General features: G+C 45.5%; 1 protein-coding gene across 4 annotated transcripts in view; it reads right to left on the minus strand.

Annotated features, from left to right (window-relative positions):
- DIS3L (DIS3 like exosome 3'-5' exoribonuclease) overlaps nt 1–19326 on the minus strand; it is a 36912-nt gene that overhangs the window by 7992 nt on the left and 9594 nt on the right. For all 4 annotated transcript variants that reach the window (XM_084783873.1, XM_084783872.1, XM_084783874.1 and 1 more), the window contains exons 3-11: nt 17286–17414; nt 16032–16167; nt 12710–12886; nt 11852–11930; nt 9626–9805; nt 8405–8574; nt 6598–6759; nt 3213–3460; nt 2642–2734 (exon numbers count right to left, since the gene is read on the minus strand). In XM_084783873.1, the coding sequence (XP_084639999.1) occupies nt 2642–2734; nt 3213–3460; nt 6598–6759; nt 8405–8574; nt 9626–9805; nt 11852–11930; nt 12710–12886; nt 16032–16167; nt 17286–17414 (1374 nt within the window). The remainder of the gene's footprint in view (nt 1–2641; nt 2735–3212; nt 3461–6597; nt 6760–8404; nt 8575–9625; nt 9806–11851; nt 11931–12709; nt 12887–16031; nt 16168–17285; nt 17415–19326) is intronic.

The raw sequence follows: 19326 nt of genomic DNA on the forward strand, positions 1-19326 counted from the left end.
ATTAAAGGCATGTGCCACCATGAAATTTAAAGGGGCTAATTTCCTAGTATATAAAGAGTTTTTGCAAATCAGTAATAAATCACAAACCCAAGTGAAAATAGTAAGGAATATGAAGTAGTTCATAGGAAAGAATATCTAAGTATCCTTTAACAAAAATTTGGGCTGGAGAGATGGTTCAGAGGTTAAGAGCACTGGCTGCTCTTCCAGAGGTCCTGAGTTCAATTCCCAGCAACCACATGGTGGCTCACAACCATCTAGAACGTGATCTAACATCCTCTTTTGGCAGGCAGGTGTAGGCAGAGCACTGTATAGATATAAACAAATCTTTAAAAAATGTTTAACTTTACACATAGTACAAAAATGTAAATTAAAATTAAGATACTACTTGTCTAGCAAACTGACTTAGATGAAAGGCTACAACAGGTTCTAGAGAGATGGCTCAGAGGTTAAGAGCACTGTTTGCTCTTCCAGAGGTCCTGAGTTCAATTCCCAGCAACCACATCATGGTTCACAACCACGTATAATGTGATCTGAGGCTCTCCTCTGGCCTGCAGGTGTACACGCTGGCAGAGCATTGTATACATAATAATAAATAAACAAATCTTAAAAAAAAAAAAGAAAGGCTACAGCATAGTGGATAGGCCCAGCTGTGGGGAAGCAAACTCTTGTGTCTACTGATGCTGAAAAAGATGGCTGTAATCTCTGTGGAGGGCAATCTGATTTTATGGGATAAACACAAATGCATGCACCTTGACATAAGCTCTGCGGCTGGGAATTTCTCCTCAGAGATATTTACATATTTTCTGGTGTATAAGACAACTAGACATATAAGATGACACCAAGTTTTCCAGTTAAAATATAGTTTGGAATATACTTGCTGTATAAGACCACCCCTCTTTTAAAAAAAAGGACTACCCCTCTTCTAATGCACACTTTGTGCAGCAGACTCTGGCATGTGTCTATTTGCAGGCAGGGCACAGACAGCCAGGCACTTTATTAAATGTGGGCAGACAGCCAGTGCCAGCCTACACTGCCCCTTTAAGGCGTGCTCTGTACTCAACCCAAAGACACACAGCACTCTGAGTCAAATGGGCGGGTCCTGGTGGAGAGCCAATCCACACTCACGTTATCCTCCTGGGGTACAGGAAGATGTGTGCAGCTTGCTCCTCCCTGTTTCATACTCCCCACACAGAGTGGCACCCCCACTATATGCACCAGACATGTGAAGCAAGCTGTAGGTAAGTACCTAACATATAAGATGACCCCTGCCTTTGATCCCAGCACTCAGGAGGCAGAGGCAGGCGGGTCACTGTGAGTTCGAGGCCAGCCTAGACTACATAGTGAGTCCAAGGACAGTCAAGTATACTCAGAGAAAGCTTGTCTCGAAAAAAACAAAAAAATGCTGGACATTATGGTAAGTACTTGTATGCTGGACAATATGGTAAGTGCTTTTTAAAAAGAGAGGGAGAGAGAGCCAGTGCTGGTGAGATGTCTCATGTATCAGCATTAAGAGCACTGGCTGCTCTTCCAGAGGACCCGGGTTCAATCCCCAGATCCAGCATGGTGGCTCACCCTGTCTGTAACTTCAGTTCCAGGAGATCTGATGCCCTCCTCTGGTCTCTGCAAGTACTATACACATATATGGTGCACATACATATATGCAGACAAAACACTCAAGACACACATAAAGTAAAATAAATATTTTTAAAAAAAGAAATTGAGGGGTTATGGATGTAGCTCAGTTGCTAGGGCTGCTTTGCTTAGCTTGCACAGAGCTCTGGGCTGAGTCCCCAGCACTGCATTAGCCAGGCATGCTGGCGCACAGGTGGAGGCAAGAGAGTCAGAAGTTCAAGGTGATCCTCTGCTTCCAGTTGAGTTTGAAACTTGCCACCTTGCCTTAAAAAGGGGGGGGGGGTAAATTTAAGTGCTCAATAGCATGCATGTGTATAAATTATATATAGAAATGGAACTACACATATATATGCTCTGTTTCTACATATCTACATCTATCTCTCTCTATATTTTGCTGTTAGAAACAGAAGCAGTTTGCTCAGAAAGGCCAGCACTTCTAGAATGGGAGTCTGTTTGTTATTTATTTATTTGTTTATTTATTTATTTATTTTTCGAGTCTGTTATTTATATCTACCATGTTCTAGTACTTTTATAAAAAATAAAAATAACACATCCACATTTCTGTGTATTAAACATAGAAAAATATTCAAGGAATCAATACTCAAGGAGAAAAATAATAGGAGGGGGCCTTTCTTCTGTCTTACGGTGCTTACCAGTTTTGGACTATCTGATTTAACTATGTTTTCATTGACCAGTGGAAACTTCCTAAGCACATGAGCCTTCTGAAGAGCAGCACCCACTGGTGAGCGCGCAGCATTCCCCTCAGCCTGTGGCTGCCTTCAGAGAGCTAACACCAGGAGAACAGAAAGAAAGGAGGAGGCTGGAAAAATAAAGCTCCCTGAAACCATGTATGGAAGGGAAGACGCAAGTGGGGAGCAGAGAGAAGAAGCAGGAAAGCAGTGGGTGGGAGTGAGGAGTGGGGGAGAGTGGGAGAGAGAGCACAGCGGAGGGCTGAGGGGAGAGACAGCGGGACGGTGGGGACAGCAGTGAAGGTGAAACTCGGACTCACCTGTCCACGCCTCCCAGGAGGGAGCAGAGGTCTGCGCTGAGGATGGAGGGCAGCATGTCATAGCGACGATCTGCTAGGTAGTAAGTGGTGGCCCTGGAAAGACACACGTGGGCTGACTGACCTTCAGCAGCCAGCAGAGCTGCTGACAGTGTGGCTGCAGGAGGTAAACAGCAAGACCGGGGTTGGACTCCCCTGGGGCTACTGCTCTTCATAAAGCAGAGCTGATGCCTAATTAAATGGTCCCCATGTGCACACTTGACCAAGTCACACTGCTGCGGCTGAGTGTTCTCACTGATGTAGAAAGTAAAAGTGACATGAATCTTGGTCGTGTGAGAAAAACGGTGGCTTAACGACCTAGCATCTATACAGAATACTGCATTAGATGTGAAAAGTGACTCATTTTCACTTTAGAGGGAATGACGAGTAAAAGGTCACAAAAGGACACAAACCAATCAAGGTACCATGTTCCTGAAGGAGGGAAAACCTAGAAGAGATGCTCAGAACTGCACAAGCAGGCGATCTCAAGCATCCAAAGCCAGCACAGGTACAAACCGGCTTCTGGTGCGGTTACCTCGTTCTAGCCTCCACATCAATGTAAGAGTTGGGGGCCACAAAGTGTGTGACGTCAGCGATGTGAACCCCAAGCTCCAGGTTGCCATTAGTCAAGGTTCTGACTGAGAGTGCGTCATCCACGTCCTCACAGCCTTTGGGGTCGATGCTGAAAACAAGGTGGGTGTTCCTCAGGTCCTTCCGCTCTTGTTCTTCCCTGGGACTCACTTTCCAAGGGTTCTCTGGGGTGTTCACCGGCATCTCACACATCTGCACCAGAGAGCAAATGGTCAGAAATCCATCCATCACAAGGTTCTTTAAAAACCCACTGTCTTGGGGCTGGAGAGATGGCTCAGTGGTTAAGAGCACTGTCTGCTCTTCTGAAGGACCCAGGTTCAATTCCCAGCACTCACATGGCAGCTCACAACTGTCTGTAATTCCAATTCCAAGGGACCTGACACAGCACACCAATGCACATAAAGTAAAATTAAATAAATTTAAAAAAAACCCCACTGTCTTGTCTGTAATCCCAGCACTTGGGAGGCAGAGGCAGAGGCAGGCGGAACACTGTGAGTTTGAGGCCAAGGCTGGCCAAGGTCTACAAAGCAAGTCCAGGACAGCCAAGATAACACAGAGATACCCTGTCTTGAAAAAGCTAAACAAACAAACAAACAAACAAACAAAAAACCCAGTTTCAGGCTGGAGAGATGGTTCAGAGAGGTTAGGAGCACTGTCTGCAGAAAAGACAGTGTTGAAGACCTGATGGTCTGCTAGGAGCTGTCCCGTGACTTCCAGAACCCTCATCGGTCATGGGGTTGAGCAAGAATGAATAGGTGAAGCCAATGTACACAATGCGTCCTTTTCCCACTGTGAGCTGCGGGTTGAGAGCTTTTAATTCAAGTCAAGCCCCAGGGAGAAAAACAATCTACATGATCCCCCAAATAAAAGTTTATTTCTTAACGATAATTTAAACAAGACCAATCTGGGACATTTTCCCTCTATGATTACCTGTCTAAGCTATCAATTTGCAGTAAGTAGGCTACAGGGGAGAGAGAGCTGTAGTCCTGGGAAGTCTAATTCTTACTTCATTTTAGTCTAACATTTTCACTAAGAGGTAGGTGCCAAGCAAGCCAACAAATAATTTTTAGAAACTAATGTTAAACATAAAAATTTAATTATGTAAAATATTCTAAATTTAATAATGTAAAATAGTTTAAAATATTTTCTTATTGTGGCTCCTGTTCTGTCAGAAGCTATAATGAAAATAGGAACACCCATACGCTCTTGATGGTAATTCATACTGGGGTAACATTTTTCTGGAAAACTATCTGCCAATATATAACAAACCTATTTAAATTTTTTATGCCCTTTGACTTGATAATTTAACTTTAAGGATTACATTCCAAGGGGATGATCAAAAAGAATAAAAAAGGCAACATTGATTAAAAAAAAAAAGGTTTCAAGTAACATTTCTTTCCCCTAATACTGAAAAATTAAACACTACCAATGTCCAACAATTGAGGAACGTTTAAGCAAACTAGGGTAAATTAATTTCATCAATTTGTCTTAACTACTAAAAATAAGTCTGCTATGTCAATACACAGAAACAATTTTAAGTGAAAAAGGCAGAATATAATGTAAGTGCACAGAATGAACATGGCCACAAGAGAATAATAAAGGAGATTTATGAGATTGTGAAAGACCATAAAGTGATGCAATCACCGGTGTTTTATGTTCATTGGACTTTTGTTTTCTGTAAAGGTTACAAAAACCATTTCATAATGAGCCTGAGTTGTTGACCCATCCATCTCTGGAGCAGGCAGAGGTCTGCTGGGTCTATAAGAGGATATATAGGGTAAGTGTGGCGCACGCCTTTAATCCCAGCACTCAGAAGGCAGAGGCAGGTGGATCTCTATGAGTTCAAGTCCAGCCATGGCTGCATAGCATGACCTTGTCTCAAAACAATATAAAAAAGTAAGGAGGAGGAAGAGTAGGAAAAGGAAGAAGAGGAGAAAAAGAAAAGGGAGAGTGGTGGCACACACCTCTAATCCCAGCACTCGGGAGGCAGAGGCAGGCAGATCACTGTGAGTTCGAGGCCAGCCTGGTCTACAAAGCGAGTCTGGGACAGGCAAGGCAACACAGAGAAACGCTGTTTTGAAAAAAAAAACAAAAACAAAAAAGGGCCGGGTGTGGTGGTGCACGCCTTTAATCCCAGCACTTGGGAGGCAGAGGCAGGCAGATCACTATAAGTTCGAGGCCAGCCTGGTCTACAAAGTGAGTCTGGGACAGCCAAGGCTACACAGAGAAACCCTGTCTCCAAAAAAAAAAAAAAAAAAAAGAAAAGAAAAAAAAGAAAGAAAGAAAGAAAGAAAAGGGAGAGGAGGGAGGGGATGACTGTGGCTTCCTAGGGCTGGGTGGGCATTGACTATAAGACCCTAATATGTCATTTTTAGCACAATTGGAAAATATAACATTTTGAGAGCTGTGAGGCTGTTGGATTTTCAGTCTATATTTGGAGTTGACTTTAGTTTGGTCCAAGTACAGAATTGGGAGGGGTGAGATTTTGTTATTTTTTGTGTGTGTATGGCTTTAGACAGTGGATCGTTACATAGTATGAAGTTTTTTTCAGGGATGGGAAGAGGGCTCAGTGAGTAAATGGCTTGAGACACAAATATGAGGGCCCAAGTTTGGATCCCTAGTTCCCATATAAAAAGCTGGGAGTTCCAGTGCACACCTGCATTCCTAGGGCTGAGGAGATGGAGCCAGGAGGCTCTGTGGGGCTCCATGGTCCCCAGCCTTACTGATTTAGTGAGTTCCACATTCTGTGAGAGATCCTGTCTCAAAATATGAGGTGGAGGGGCTGGAGAGATAGCTCAGCAGTTAAGGGCATTTGCTGCTTTCCCAGAGGACCCAAGTTTGATTCCCAGCACCATGTTGGCTTACAAGGGCCAGATCCAGAGGATCCAATACCCTGTCCTGGCTGCCCATGTGGATATGCACACACAGACATACACATACATAAACAGATGCCGGGCAGTGGCACACACCTTTAATCCCAGTACTTGGGAGGCAGAGGCAGGTGGATTACTCTGAGTTCGAGGCTAGCCTGGTTTTACAGGCTAATCTGGTCTACAGAGTAAGTTCCAGGACAGCCAAGACTACAGAGAGAAACCATGTCTTAAAAAAAAAACAACCCACAAAAAACATAAATAGAAATAAAATATGCTAGAGAGTGATCAAGGATGAGGCTAGATGCTGACCTTTGGCCTTCATATTGCATGCATAGTCTCTCTCCCTCTCCCTCTCCTCCCCGCCCCAACACGATTTTTCTTTCTTTATTATGACACAGCAACGAAAAACAGAAAGAAATGTGTGTCTCTGAACCAAAGACCTCAGGGAAATCTGACCTTGGCTTCCGAGAAGGGGACCACAGAAATACTGTTCTCTACCAGGATGGTTGCAATCTCCCCTTCCAGATCACCGACTCTCCCTAAGACGCGCACAAAGTGTCCATTTGGATACACTGATGTTGTCTCCCAGGAATCAATGCGCACAACCACCCTGAAGTCCTATACAAAGGGGAAAAAAAATAAAGAGAACCAAAGTTGGAGTTAAGGGGTCCAATCTGAAGCATCAAACTAACCCAATAAGCCACCCGGAACACCAAACAGTGGCTTGCACTAGTTTATTCTGCCTTCTGGTTGCTGTCCTTGCCACTCTTCCAGATGGCCTGACCGGATGCAAAGCCTTGGCTGATGCTTTGAAAGGAGCCATTACCTCTCTCCTTCAAAAAACTGCGACAGAAATTTTAGTCTGTTAAAGAACGCCAACTGTAACACATTTTAGTTCACACTTGAAGCACAAGGGGCACAACCCAATAATGTAGGGTCCTAATTAACATTTAAAAAAAGATTTATTTATTATCATACAGTATGCACCAGATCACAGTATAGATGGTTGTGAGCCACCATGTGGTTGCTGGGAATTGAACTCAGGACCTCTGGAAGAGCAGTCAGTGCTCTTAACCACTGAGCCATCTTGCTAGGCCCCTAATTAACTTTTTTTTTTTTTTTGGTTTTTTCGAGACAGGGTTTCTCTGTGTAGCCTTGGCCATCCTGGACTCACTTTGTAGACCAGGCTGGCCTCGAACTCACAGCGATCCGCCTGCCTCTGCCTCCCGAGTGCTGGGATTAAAGGCGTGCGCCACCACGCCCGGCCCCCCTAATTAACTTTTAAAACAACAGTCTTGGGGCTGGAAATGCCCTCTTCTGGACTGCAAGTGTACATGTAGATAGAGTATTCATACACTAAATAAATAAACTAAAAACAAAACAGTCTTAGGAGCTGGAGAGGCTCAATGGTTACGAGCTCCTCTACCAGAGGATGTACATCAGGCAGCTCACCATGCCTATAACTACGTGTGGGCACCTGCTTCATGTGTACGTACCTACACACGTGTAATTAAAAATAAAATAAATCTTAAAAAATAAATAAAACAACAGTCTCAATTTCTAGTGTGGGAATTACTTTCTAATTTCTTCTCAGTCTTAAGGTCCTCCTTGGCAGGACAGACTGTTTCAGTGTAAGCTGGACCTCTCTCTCCACTGCCCAGCAACTCCAGACACCCTGCAACTGGAAAGTGCAATAGTCCTAACTGGCCTCTGAGCGTCCACAGAAAGCTTGCAGAGGCAAAGGAGCAATGACCAGGGACGCGTTGGGGACATCCTTCGGCAGTGTCTTATTTGCAAACTGCAAAACACCGGTTGGATTAAGTCAGGCGCTGCCTCTGCTCTCTGCCTTTCTTGCTTACGCCTTCTCTCTGGTGCTCCAGGCCTACACGGATAATCGATCTGTGAAGTCGTACTGCAGCATGCACGGATCGTATCTCTGTGTCTTTCCCTGGAAGGAAGCTTATTACTGCTGGCGAACTCTATGCATTGAAAGTTTCCGGGTTGGACAGCTGCATAATGTATGTTCAGCCAGCCTGTCCTACACAGCTCTTTCTAGGACAACTTCTCTCTGGCCTTCATTTATTAACCATGGACTACTTAATAGATGGTTCTTATATATTTAGAATGTTTAAAAACAGTATCTCAGAGTGCCAGATTCCATCAATAATTTATTTCCTGTTATGCAGAGGAATTAACAATGCTTCCTGGTGCTGCTCAAAAGCCAACAAAGACAGAGGTGGAACAGGAAGGCGGCGGCCGCTACCTGCAGGGCCTCTGCTTGCTGAGTGCTGATGCGAATTTTGGGGATTCTGTAATCCCACGGCGTGACTAGGATCTTCTGAGCATTTTTGCCCTGAGTCTGGACCTCTTCTTTGGATGGAAAAGTCACCACATAATCCCGCCAGTTCTTTTGAAGGATGCCCACCACTCGGCCTTCAGGAAGACAAAATATCACAAAGCACCAGTTGGTTACTCACCTCCTCCCTGGGCTGTGGGGGAGCAGCAGGGACGTGAACAAGAAACACACAGCTCCTGTCTTCTAGCTCGTCCACAGCCCAGGTGCATTTGAACACCTGCTTTCTTAGCACTTTAAATGAAATTTTTTTCCCTAGAGCTGAGGACCGAACCCAGGGCCTTGCACTTGCTAGGCAAGCGCTCTACCACTGAGCTAAATCCACAACCTCTAAATGTGATTTTTTTAAAAAGATGAATAACTTAAAAAAAATTGTCAGCCAGGTGTAGTAGTTCATGTCTCTAGTCCCAGCACTCAGGCCAGCAGATCTCTGTGAGTTCAAGGCTAGCCTGGTCTACATAGAGAGTTCCAAGACAGCCACGGCTATATAAAGAGACCCTGTCTCAAACAAAACAACAAGAAACATTGTCAGCACTTGCTTTTTCTGCAGAGCCCAACATGACCTTTCAGATGTGCCCCACCTGCTCTTCTACCGTTTCCTCCCCAAACTCAGGATTTGGTATACTGGGAAAAGTCAATGGTTTTCACTCCTTTTTGTTATTTTTTTTTTGAGTGAGGGTCTAGCCAGGTTTGTAACTCATTATGTAAACAAGTCTGGCCTTGAATTCCACAGAGATCTGACTGTCTCTTTTTCTCAAATGCTACAATTAAAGGCATGTGCCACCATGCCCAGCTCTGTTCATTTATTTTTTATTTATTTATTTATTTTTGAGACAAGGCATTGCTATATAGCCCTGGTTGGCCTAGAAATCAAGGTAATCCTCCTGCTTCTGTCTCCTTAGTGCTGAGGTAGAAGCACAGTCAATAGGCCTGCCCTTTCACTTGCCTGTTGTTTTGCTTTTTGAGACATGGTACATGAGGTAATACATATTTTAATTAGCTGGATTTAGCCATTCAGCAATGTATACCTACCTATATCAAACATCACACTACACATGTATGGATGGATACATACAATTTTCACTAAACAGACACAAAATCAGGCAGGACCGTACCTCCTGGCCGACTCACCTGTGGGCATGGGCTCGCTTGGGGACTCGCCCGAGGCCTTGTCCTCACTGTCATTCTCACACAGGGCGGCAGTCCTTCCTTTCCACTCGTGTTTGGGGAGCAACTCCACTACCACCACGTCTCCGTGGATGGAGCGGTTCCGAGCCTTCGTGCCATGGATGAGGATGTCGCTGACCAAGCCTATGTATCCAGCACAGAGAAGCCGGGAGTCAGTGGCTGCCGCACTAGTGCCATTTCAAGTGGGCTGTACCTCAGGTCTAATCAGACTGCTGATAACTTCCTCCTTCAGGGGGCTGGAGGGACGGCTCAGGGGGGGAAGTGCTGCCATGCAAGCCTGAGGACCTGAGTTTGGGTCCCTGGAAACCATGTAAAATGCCAAGCGTAGCAGTGTGTGCCTGTAGCCCATGCACTTGGTGCCCTGGAGACAGGCAGGTCCCGGAAGCGCACTGACTAGTCAGTCGAGCCAAAAGAGCAAGCTCACATTCACTGAGAGATCCTGTCTCAAAAAACACGGTGGATGATGCTGGGAAGATGGCTCAGCCTGCCTTGTAAGCATGGCAACCTGAGTCCTGAACCCCAGCACACACATAAAACCCAGGGGCACACAAATACACTATACATACCTACGCACACACAAACAAAAGTAGAAAAAGATGAGGGCTGGAGAGATGGCTCAGAGGTTAAGAGCACTGACTGCTCTTCCAGAGGTCATGAGTTCAATTCCCAGCAACCACATGGTGGCTTGCAACCATGTATAATGTGATCTGATGCCCTCCTCTGGCCTGCAGGTGTACATGCAGGCAGAGCTCTGTATACATAATAAATAAATAAATAAATAAATAAATAAATAAATAAATAAATAAATTTAAAAACAAAAGTAGAGAAAGACACCGAGAGACACTCCACATCAACTTCTGGCCTCTAAAAGTGCACGTAACAGTGAATGTGCCTGTAGACCCCTGCATGTACCTCTCTCTCACGTCAAGGAGCCTGCTTCTGACAACCAAAACAGAAGCAGCGGGATGACCCCGAGAGGGAGGTCCTTGCTCAGATCATTTCAAGCAAGGGGACCCTCCCTAAATGTGGGTGGCACCCTCTGGTGGGAGCTGGATAAAAGGCTGAGGGCTTGTTTTTGCCTGCTGACTTCACCCCCCATGGCAAGCCCGCCTGTCACCTTCACTGCTACTAGAGCTAACTTCTTCATGCTCCTCGGGAGGGCAGCTGGAGGAGCAGCAGCCCTCCAGGGATCCTGCAGCCTTCAGTGCCAGAGCAGGGCTGTGAGACACCCAGTGCATAGAGGGAGCAGCTGCTGGATCCTCAGCAGCCCTCCAGTACGAGTCAGCGACTGTGAGGACCATGTGTGTAAGCCAATGCATACATCCTTCTTTTTTTTTTTTTTTTTAATATTTATTGTATTTGCATTGATGTTTTGCCTGCATATATATCTATGAGAGCGTGTCGGATCCTCTGGAACTGGAGTTACAGACAGTTCCATGTGGGTGCTGGGAATTGAACTCAGGTCCTCTGAAAGAGCAGCCAGTGCTCTTAACCACTAAGCCATCTCTCCAGCCCCTATACAACCTTCTTTAATATACACAGGTATTCTGTTAGTTCTGTTCCTTTATAAATCACACACACACACACACACACACACACACACACACACACATCCCTGACCCAGGGTGGCCTCAGATGTGTGACTTTCCTCCTCAGTCTCCTGCGCTCTGGGGTTACAGGTGCCAACATGCTTGGCTTAAACTTGTGTCCCGCCAGGTTGGGTGAACCAAGACTGCTCCCATGACACTCTGGATAATGAGCTTAGATAACCCTTCCTCTTTTTTTTTTTTTTTTAATTTTATGAAAAACACAGGCACATAATGTATAATGACCACTCTTCACTCTTCTGTTATTTTGTTGCTTTTGTTCTGTTTTTTCTGAGACAGGGTTTCTCTGTGTAGCCCTGGCTGTCCTGGACTCACTTTGTAGACCAGCCTGGCCTTGAACTCACAGAGAGGCACCAGCTTCTGCCTCCTCAAGCACTGGGATTACAGGTATGTGCCACTTCGCCTGGCTCCACTCCCCAAATTGTAGACAAAGTAAATACAGGGGGAAACCCCCTAAATCCACAAACCCCAGTGTCCCAGGCTGCATGACAGATCACGCTTTCTTCACCAGATAACATCAGAACTAAGAAAGCAACATGGGAATGTGTGGAGGGTACCGAACCTGAGTCCTTACTGCTGGCTCCTTGCAGGCGAACGAAAGCTTCTATCTGAGCCCTGTGTTTGTTGACATTCAGAATACCCTAAAACAACAAGCAAAAATCAGTGTGGAAAAAGCTCTTTCTTGGCCTAGTTTTTAAGAAGTTATGAAAAAGACCATATACTTAGCAGGCTGTGAGCCCTGTCTTAATGGTTTCTTTCCTTGAGAGAATACACTGCTAGCTTGAACTACTCTGCAGCTACACAGGGCGGGGCACGCTCCTTACACCAAGGCACAGACTTCAGCCTGGTACGCTCAAGCTTTGGCCCTGAGAGACTGTGGAGTTGCCTGTTAGATAAGCGAAATTCTCAGTAGAGTAGTTCTGAATCTTGACTGTGGTGGATACACAAGACTGCACAGCCACACAGGAACAGGAAACAGATGTGGGTAAAATAGTTAAAGCTGAGGAGCTACTGTATCTGAGTCTTTCCCAAAATCCTTATCGGCCTGGGTTCCGAGTCCTGGGGAATCATGAAGATTCTAACTCTTTAGAGGGGCAGGAAAAGGGCAAAGGAGTGAAGACAAAGTCGCAGCTGTGACGCTGCTGCTGTCACCTCCACACCCTAATCTAAAAATGTATGTCTCTTCTAGTGACAGAAGGCTACCCGTTTACTTGTGTGACACGTGGAAAGCTTGGAACTAGACAGTTAAGGACTGTGGAAACATGGCTCCCAAACTGCCTTGATTGGGGCAGCTCTGCTTACTCAAGCCCGTCCTGGGGCCAGGCATTGAACTCAGAGCCCTGCAGCGGAGGAAGGCAAGCCCAGAAGAGAACACATATGCTGGCTGTTCCTGACACCCACCCTTGCTTGCCACGCTCACCTGGACGTAGCGTCCAGACTTGATGCCTGCCTCCAGCACCTCCAGGGGAAGGTGTTCCGGGTACTCCTTCCCATGCGTTTCCTGACTCTCACTTTCCCTTTCCCGGTGAGACTGGAGGATGGAGTCGCAGAGCTCGTGGGCAGCCTTTAAATCTGGCCAGAAGTTGTCCAGGTAATTCTGCGTTTAGCAAAGGTGCAGAGAAACACGGTGAGACGCTGATTCTTCATCCCAGCACTACCACAAAACCAAGAGCATACGAACACTTGCATGAAGACCTGAGTTCAAATCCCAGCACCAGCATAAAAAGCATGGCTTGCCTCAGATATGCCTGTAATGCCTGAGCTGAGGGGTGAAGACTTGGAGGCAGGAGGATTGCTGGGCCTTGCTAGCCAATGGCCTAGCTTCTGGGTCAGTAAGTAAATTATCTCAAGGGAATAAATAAGATAGAGACATCCAGTGTCCTCCTCTCGTCTCTGTGCACCTGCACGTAGAGGTGAAAACACACACACACACACACGGAGCAACCTGTTTTTCCATGTATCTCACTTCTGAGCATGATGGTCTATAAAGAACAGAGAGGAAAAAAACTCCTATTATATATTTTTACCTTTTTTTGTGTGTGTGGTTTTTTGAGACAGGCTACTCTGTGTAGCCTTGGCTGTCCTAGACCAAGCTGGCCTCGAACTCACAGCGATCTACCTGCCTCTGTCTCCCGAGGGCTGGGATTAAAGTTGTGTGCCACCACTGCCTGGCCCTGTATTTTTACCTTCTTACAAGTGATTTCAACTCAAGGCTAAGATACATTTTCTTTTCTCAAATTATAAAGGAAAGAAAACATCCCTATGTGAACTAGCATTTCTCTTGCTGACTTCACATCCTATTTGGACAGCTTCCTTTCTTCCCTTCTTTTCCTAAAAGTTTTGCCCACACTAATGTCAGCATGGCAGCTCTGTGGTCACATGTCACTTAACACCACATTTTTGTTAGGAAACAACCGCTTTATGAAGAGTTGATCATCTTGGCTCATTGCATCTAACTTAAAGTCCCCAAGGAAGTTCTGTGTTTTCCTCTCGTCTGAACTTTCGCTGCCACCATTCACCTCTATGGGACCCTTGGTCATACAGTTTGCTCAAGAACTGCACTACAGAATAAAACTGTCCTTTACTACTAGACTACAAAGAAAAGTAATTCTCAAAAAAAAGTAGAAAAATGTAATTTTAGTCAACTGTCCTCTGCGGGAACAAGACATGATATATTGCAACAGAGAAAGCAAGTGACACTGCCATTAATATCTAGCGCCCCTGGAATTCTTTGGCACTCCAGAACACATTTTTATAGCACAGTCAAGAAAATTCTATTGGCAAATCTTTAGCAATACATGCACATGGGAACCTTATGGAATCTACATTTCAAAACTGAGCTGGACATTCTATACACTGACAGGGATAACGGAGGCCGCGTCTTGGTTTTTGCATCAGAAAAGACACTAAGCCAGTAGATTTGATTGGTCAACTGGATAGACAGGCGAGACCTGCCATGTACAGAGAGATTAACAGTCAGTCTGGTCTCTCAACCGGTACTTAAGAGATAGGAAGCAGGTGTTGCTATGACAGCCTGAAGCAACCGACACTAACAAAATGACTTGCCTGTGACCCGATAGCCTGAATATAAATAACGGCACGTCTCAACTCCTTCAAGTGGCCCTATTCTTCCTCATGTACAATTCCAATGGGGAAGAGCGAGGGGCAGCTGACCTACAAGAATGTCTCTAAGGGGCTGGGGACGTGGCTCAGTTGGCAGAATGTGGGTGTGATCTCCAGTACCATATAAACCGAGTGGTCGTGCACACCTGTAATCCTAGCTCCTCAAAGTCTCCAGTAAGAGCAGAAGTTCAAGGTCATCCTGACATACACAGAAAGTTTGATGTCTGCTTGGTATACATGGCCTGGGAACAGAGCAGACTTGTCTATCTCTCTATTTCTCTCTCTCTCTCCCTCCCTCTCTCCCTCTCTCTCTCTGTCTCTCTTGAGATGAGGGAGTGAAAGAAAGAAAAAGAGAGGGACACTGGGTTTAAAACAGTTTGCCTTTGTGTGTGATAGTTAGAAAATAACCTGGGAGGCAGTTCAGCACAGTGGCTAAAAAGCTTTGCAGCCAGATTCTGGGCATCAATTCCAGCTCTACCATTGTGTAGCAAATGCCTGTGGGCAGGTGACTTAGCTTCTCTGTGCTTCATTTTTCTTACTAGTAAGATGGGATCTAACCTATAAATTGTTAAAAGAAACAACACATTTATATTACAATTAAGCAACATATTATATTTACCACAGAAACATGTTGGCTATTGCCAATGAGAGGAAAACAAAACTATCATTTTGTAGATTAAAATTTAATTAATTAAAATTTTAGTGTTAACCTGCCTTCATCATCAAAATGACACATATGACTTAGGGGCTGCAGGTATAGGTCTGTGGTAGTGCGTGCTTGGCATGGTGAGGCCCTAGGTTCAATCCCCTGTACTAACACACACACACACACACACACACACACACACACACACACACACACACCATACATACCACACACATAACATATAATACAAACACAGTTTACTGATAGCAGAGGCTTACAGGGATGCTTTTGAGTTCTGTGTTCCCTATAGTTCCAGGAGTCAGCCTGAGTTTGCTACAGTCAAGGCCACCTGGTCACCAATAATGCTATGGACATTTTTTTTTAAAGACTTCTTTGCTTTATGTGTATGAGTGTTTTGCTTGTCTGTATGTATGTGCACCACATGCATGCTTGGTGCTTGAGGAAGTCAGAAGAGGTCCACGTGGGTGTTGGGAACTGAACCCAGGTCCTTTGTGAGAGCAACAAGTATTCCAAACCACTAAGGCATTTCTCCAGCTCCCAATAGGGGCCATCTTAAAGTCTTCCTTCTGTTGCCTTTGTTTGTTTACTTGATTTTGTTTTGTTTTGGGTTTTTTTGAGACAGGGTTTTTCTTTGTAGCCTTGGCTGTCCTGGACTCAACTCTTATACCAGGCTGGCCTCTAACTCACAGAGATCTGCCTGCCTGCGCCTCCCGAGTGCTGGGATTAAAGGTGTGTGCCACAACCTCCTGGCTCCCCCCTTTTTTCCCCATGAGATAGACTCACTCTGTAGCCCATGGTGGCCTCAAACTTGCAGCAAGCCTCCTGCCTCATCATCTCTAGTATTAGGATTACAGGTGTGAAATCTTTCTCTTATCTGTGTTGCCAAAGGATCTAGATGGAGTGTGTGTGTGTGTGTGTGTGTGTGTGTGTGTGTGTGTGTGTGTGTAAATACCTTGAAAGAAATGACAAACACGCCCTCTGTTTCACTTCCATACTGTTGGATGGCCTCTTCATCTTCTGTCACCATAACGATGGGCATTCTGTCCTCACAGTGGTGATAGTACCAAACTGCTGAGTTGTAAATGCTCCTGGGAAGCAAAGGGTACTGAGAGTCTCAGGCACAACGCACAGCTGCTTTGAGAATGTCACACTGGCTCCCATCTGTCATCCTGTGTCCATAGAGCTAATCACTCATTCATTCCTTCGTTTGTTCGTTCTTTACACGATAACTACTTCCTGGATATCTACTCTGGATGACCAGGGAGCCGAGCCCTCCTTGAGAGACCAAAAGGAACCTGAAAGCACCTCCCATCTCTTCCTCTTAGGTGTTCAGCCTGCTTTTGTTTAGACACCCCCAGACTCTGTCACTTTGCAATTCTTTCTAATTGGATGTTGAGGTACCAACCAAGCCCATAGAAAATGACCAGGGACACCATGGAAAGAGAAACAAGTATCCAGCTAAGAGAAAAACTGGCTTCAGTTGGTAATCTAAGACCTGAAAGGAAAGCACACGAATGTCTGGAATCTTCCCCCAAGAGCTGCAGTCTGGGGCTGGAGAGCTGGCTTCAGGGCTGTGCTGCATTCCTGGGGAAGCACATACACTTGAAAGGTCCATTTGTGCAGTGTCTGTCTCCCTCTCTGTAGGGCTGTGGGCATTTCCATGCCACCCCAAGGAACCTTGGAGTTAACACTTAGGGGCAATTACCTAAGTGCCTGGGATCCTGCATGTGGCCTCTCTAAGTCCCCAGCAGGGCTAACTGAGCTCCCTTTTCTCACACTAGCCTCACACCCTCCACTGCGCCCCATCTTACTGACATCACTTCCGCCCCTGCTCTGGGGAACCACTCTCTGCAAGTACCCCCATGCAAGTGCTGGCTTCATACTGTACTTTTGAGCAGACCTAAAGTAAGTCACTGCATTTTTCTAGAACAATTTCTATTTAGTGAGACTAGTCAAGGACATTAAATTGAGCAAGTCATCTTTTTTCTTAAGGCATCAAAGCTAAACCTTCCACACTACCAGTCCTTGCTTGGGTCTAGGCAGTCATCCCCTCAACCCCAAACTTAACAACTATGTACTCAGATGACATATCTAAAACACCAACAGTGCCAGAATAGCTGCTGCAGTATTTGGTATAGTACAGAGCAATTCTGAAGGGCCACAGATGAGGAAAGAGAAGAGGACCCTACGGGGACTCCATGCGCACCTGGTCTGCCACTTCTCCATGGCCTCCCCCTTTTCCCGGGGGAGGTAACAGTGCTGCTGGAACTCGTTAGCAAAGAGAACGCAGTCATGGCGAGCATCCTTCAGGAGGTTTCGCAGTTTGTTATACTGTCTGTAACACAGGGGACAGAATAAATCTAACTCAGCAGGTACTCATCTCTTGCCAACTCCTGCCAGGGATCAAAACAGACAAGGCACCTCAGAGTGAGAGATAGATTGTTTAAAACTCAAGAAGTGTCCTAGCCCCTGGGAGACTGAGGCAGAAGGATTATGAGTTCAAGGGTGGTTTGGGAAACACAGTGAGAGCCTGTCTCAAAAGACAAAACAAAGGCTGGGAAGATGGCCAGGAGGTAAAAGTGCTGGCCACACATGCATGAGGACCTTAGTTCAAATTTCCCAGAAACCAAATAAAAGTCAGGTGAGAGTATCTTATACCGGGAGACTGTAGGGTGGAAACAGGGAAAGCTCCAGAAGGTAGCCTGGTGTGTACAGCAGTGAACAAGACATGCTGTCTGAAACAAAGGCAAAGGCAGAGATCAACAGCCGAGGTTGTCCTCTGACCTTCACACATGCTATGGCATGCATGGGTGCACATGTACACATGCGCGCGCGCGCACACACACACACACACACACACACACACACACACACACAATCTTCCTCTGACCTCCACACATGCTGTGGCATACATGGGTGCACCTGTACACATACACACACACACACACACACACACACACACACACACACACACACACACACAATAATAATAAAAACCCACCCACCCCTGAGAAGCATTTGCTCATATCGACTTTGGTGTACTTGGTGTTAGTGGTTCTCAGTGTTGTTGCCTGTTAGTTGCCTGTACTTGGGGAAGGATCATTAATTAGTCTGCAGATTAATTAGACTCCTGCTTCCCCTCAGAGGTATCTGGCCATTTTACTATGTAGTTACATTATCTGCCCTCTTATAGCAGCAGCACACAGAGGCAAGTAGAGCTTGGCAACTTTTTTGGTTCCCATTTTGTTGGCAAATGGTACTTTTAAGCATTAATACATTTCTCTTTAGCGGGCAGGCCTAGAAAAGGTCATGTAAAGTAAGTAAGATTAAGGGTTTATCTGTGATTTGTATTTATGCAGCCTCCATGATTTAACAAAGTAAGATAGAGGCATCTGTCAGATAGTTAAGAGAAAGTATATGTTTCCCAGTCAAAAGAGCCTTCTAGCAATGAAAACCAGAACCATGCCCAAACAGCAAGCCTACCATGGCTTAGCTTCTAGGAAAGAGCTTTCCAAGAGCCAGTAATCAAGAGATTACAGAAAACATGTAGGCAAGTATTTTAAAGGGAACTGGTTGGGCTGTTGGTTTTGCAGTGCTGGGATCCAACCCAAGGCCTTGCACTCACTTTAGTCATTTGTGGACAAATGATTCCCCGGGGTAACATCCTTCCTTCAGCAAGTGTTTGCCACCTGCCTAGGCCAGGCCTTTGTCTGGAGAGGGTGAGCACCACTGCACTGAATGCCCTTGGAGACACCGTCCACACAGGCCACTTGCAGTGGCCTGACTACAACAAACAAAACAGCTATTCTGACCAAATAAAAGTCAAAATCAGTTGGGAGGCAGAGGCAGGTGGATCGCTGTGAATTCATGGCCAGTTTGGTGTACAAAGCAAGTCTAGGACAGCCAAGGCTTCACAGAGAAACCGGTCTCGAAGAATCAAAAAAAAAAAAAAAAAAGTCGAAATCAGAACTGCCATATGACGTAGGGCATGGTGGCACACACCTTTAATCCCAGCAGAGGCAGAGGCAGGCAGATCACCATGAGTTCTAGGCCAGCCTGCTCTACAAAGTGAGTCCAGGACAGCCAGGGCTATACAGAGAAACTCTGTCTCAAAAAAAGAACCAAAACCAAAACAAATAAATAAAACCACAAAACCAAACCAAACAAAAATGGAGTTCAGACAGATATCTAGGCAACCATGTTCAGTGACACCTTTTACAGCAGGCAAAAGGTAGACACACTTGAAT

Source organism: Acomys minous (genome assembly GCF_964271855.1).
Source record: "Acomys minous genome assembly, chromosome: 5".
Taxonomy (NCBI): domain Eukaryota; kingdom Metazoa; phylum Chordata; class Mammalia; order Rodentia; family Muridae; genus Acomys; species Acomys minous.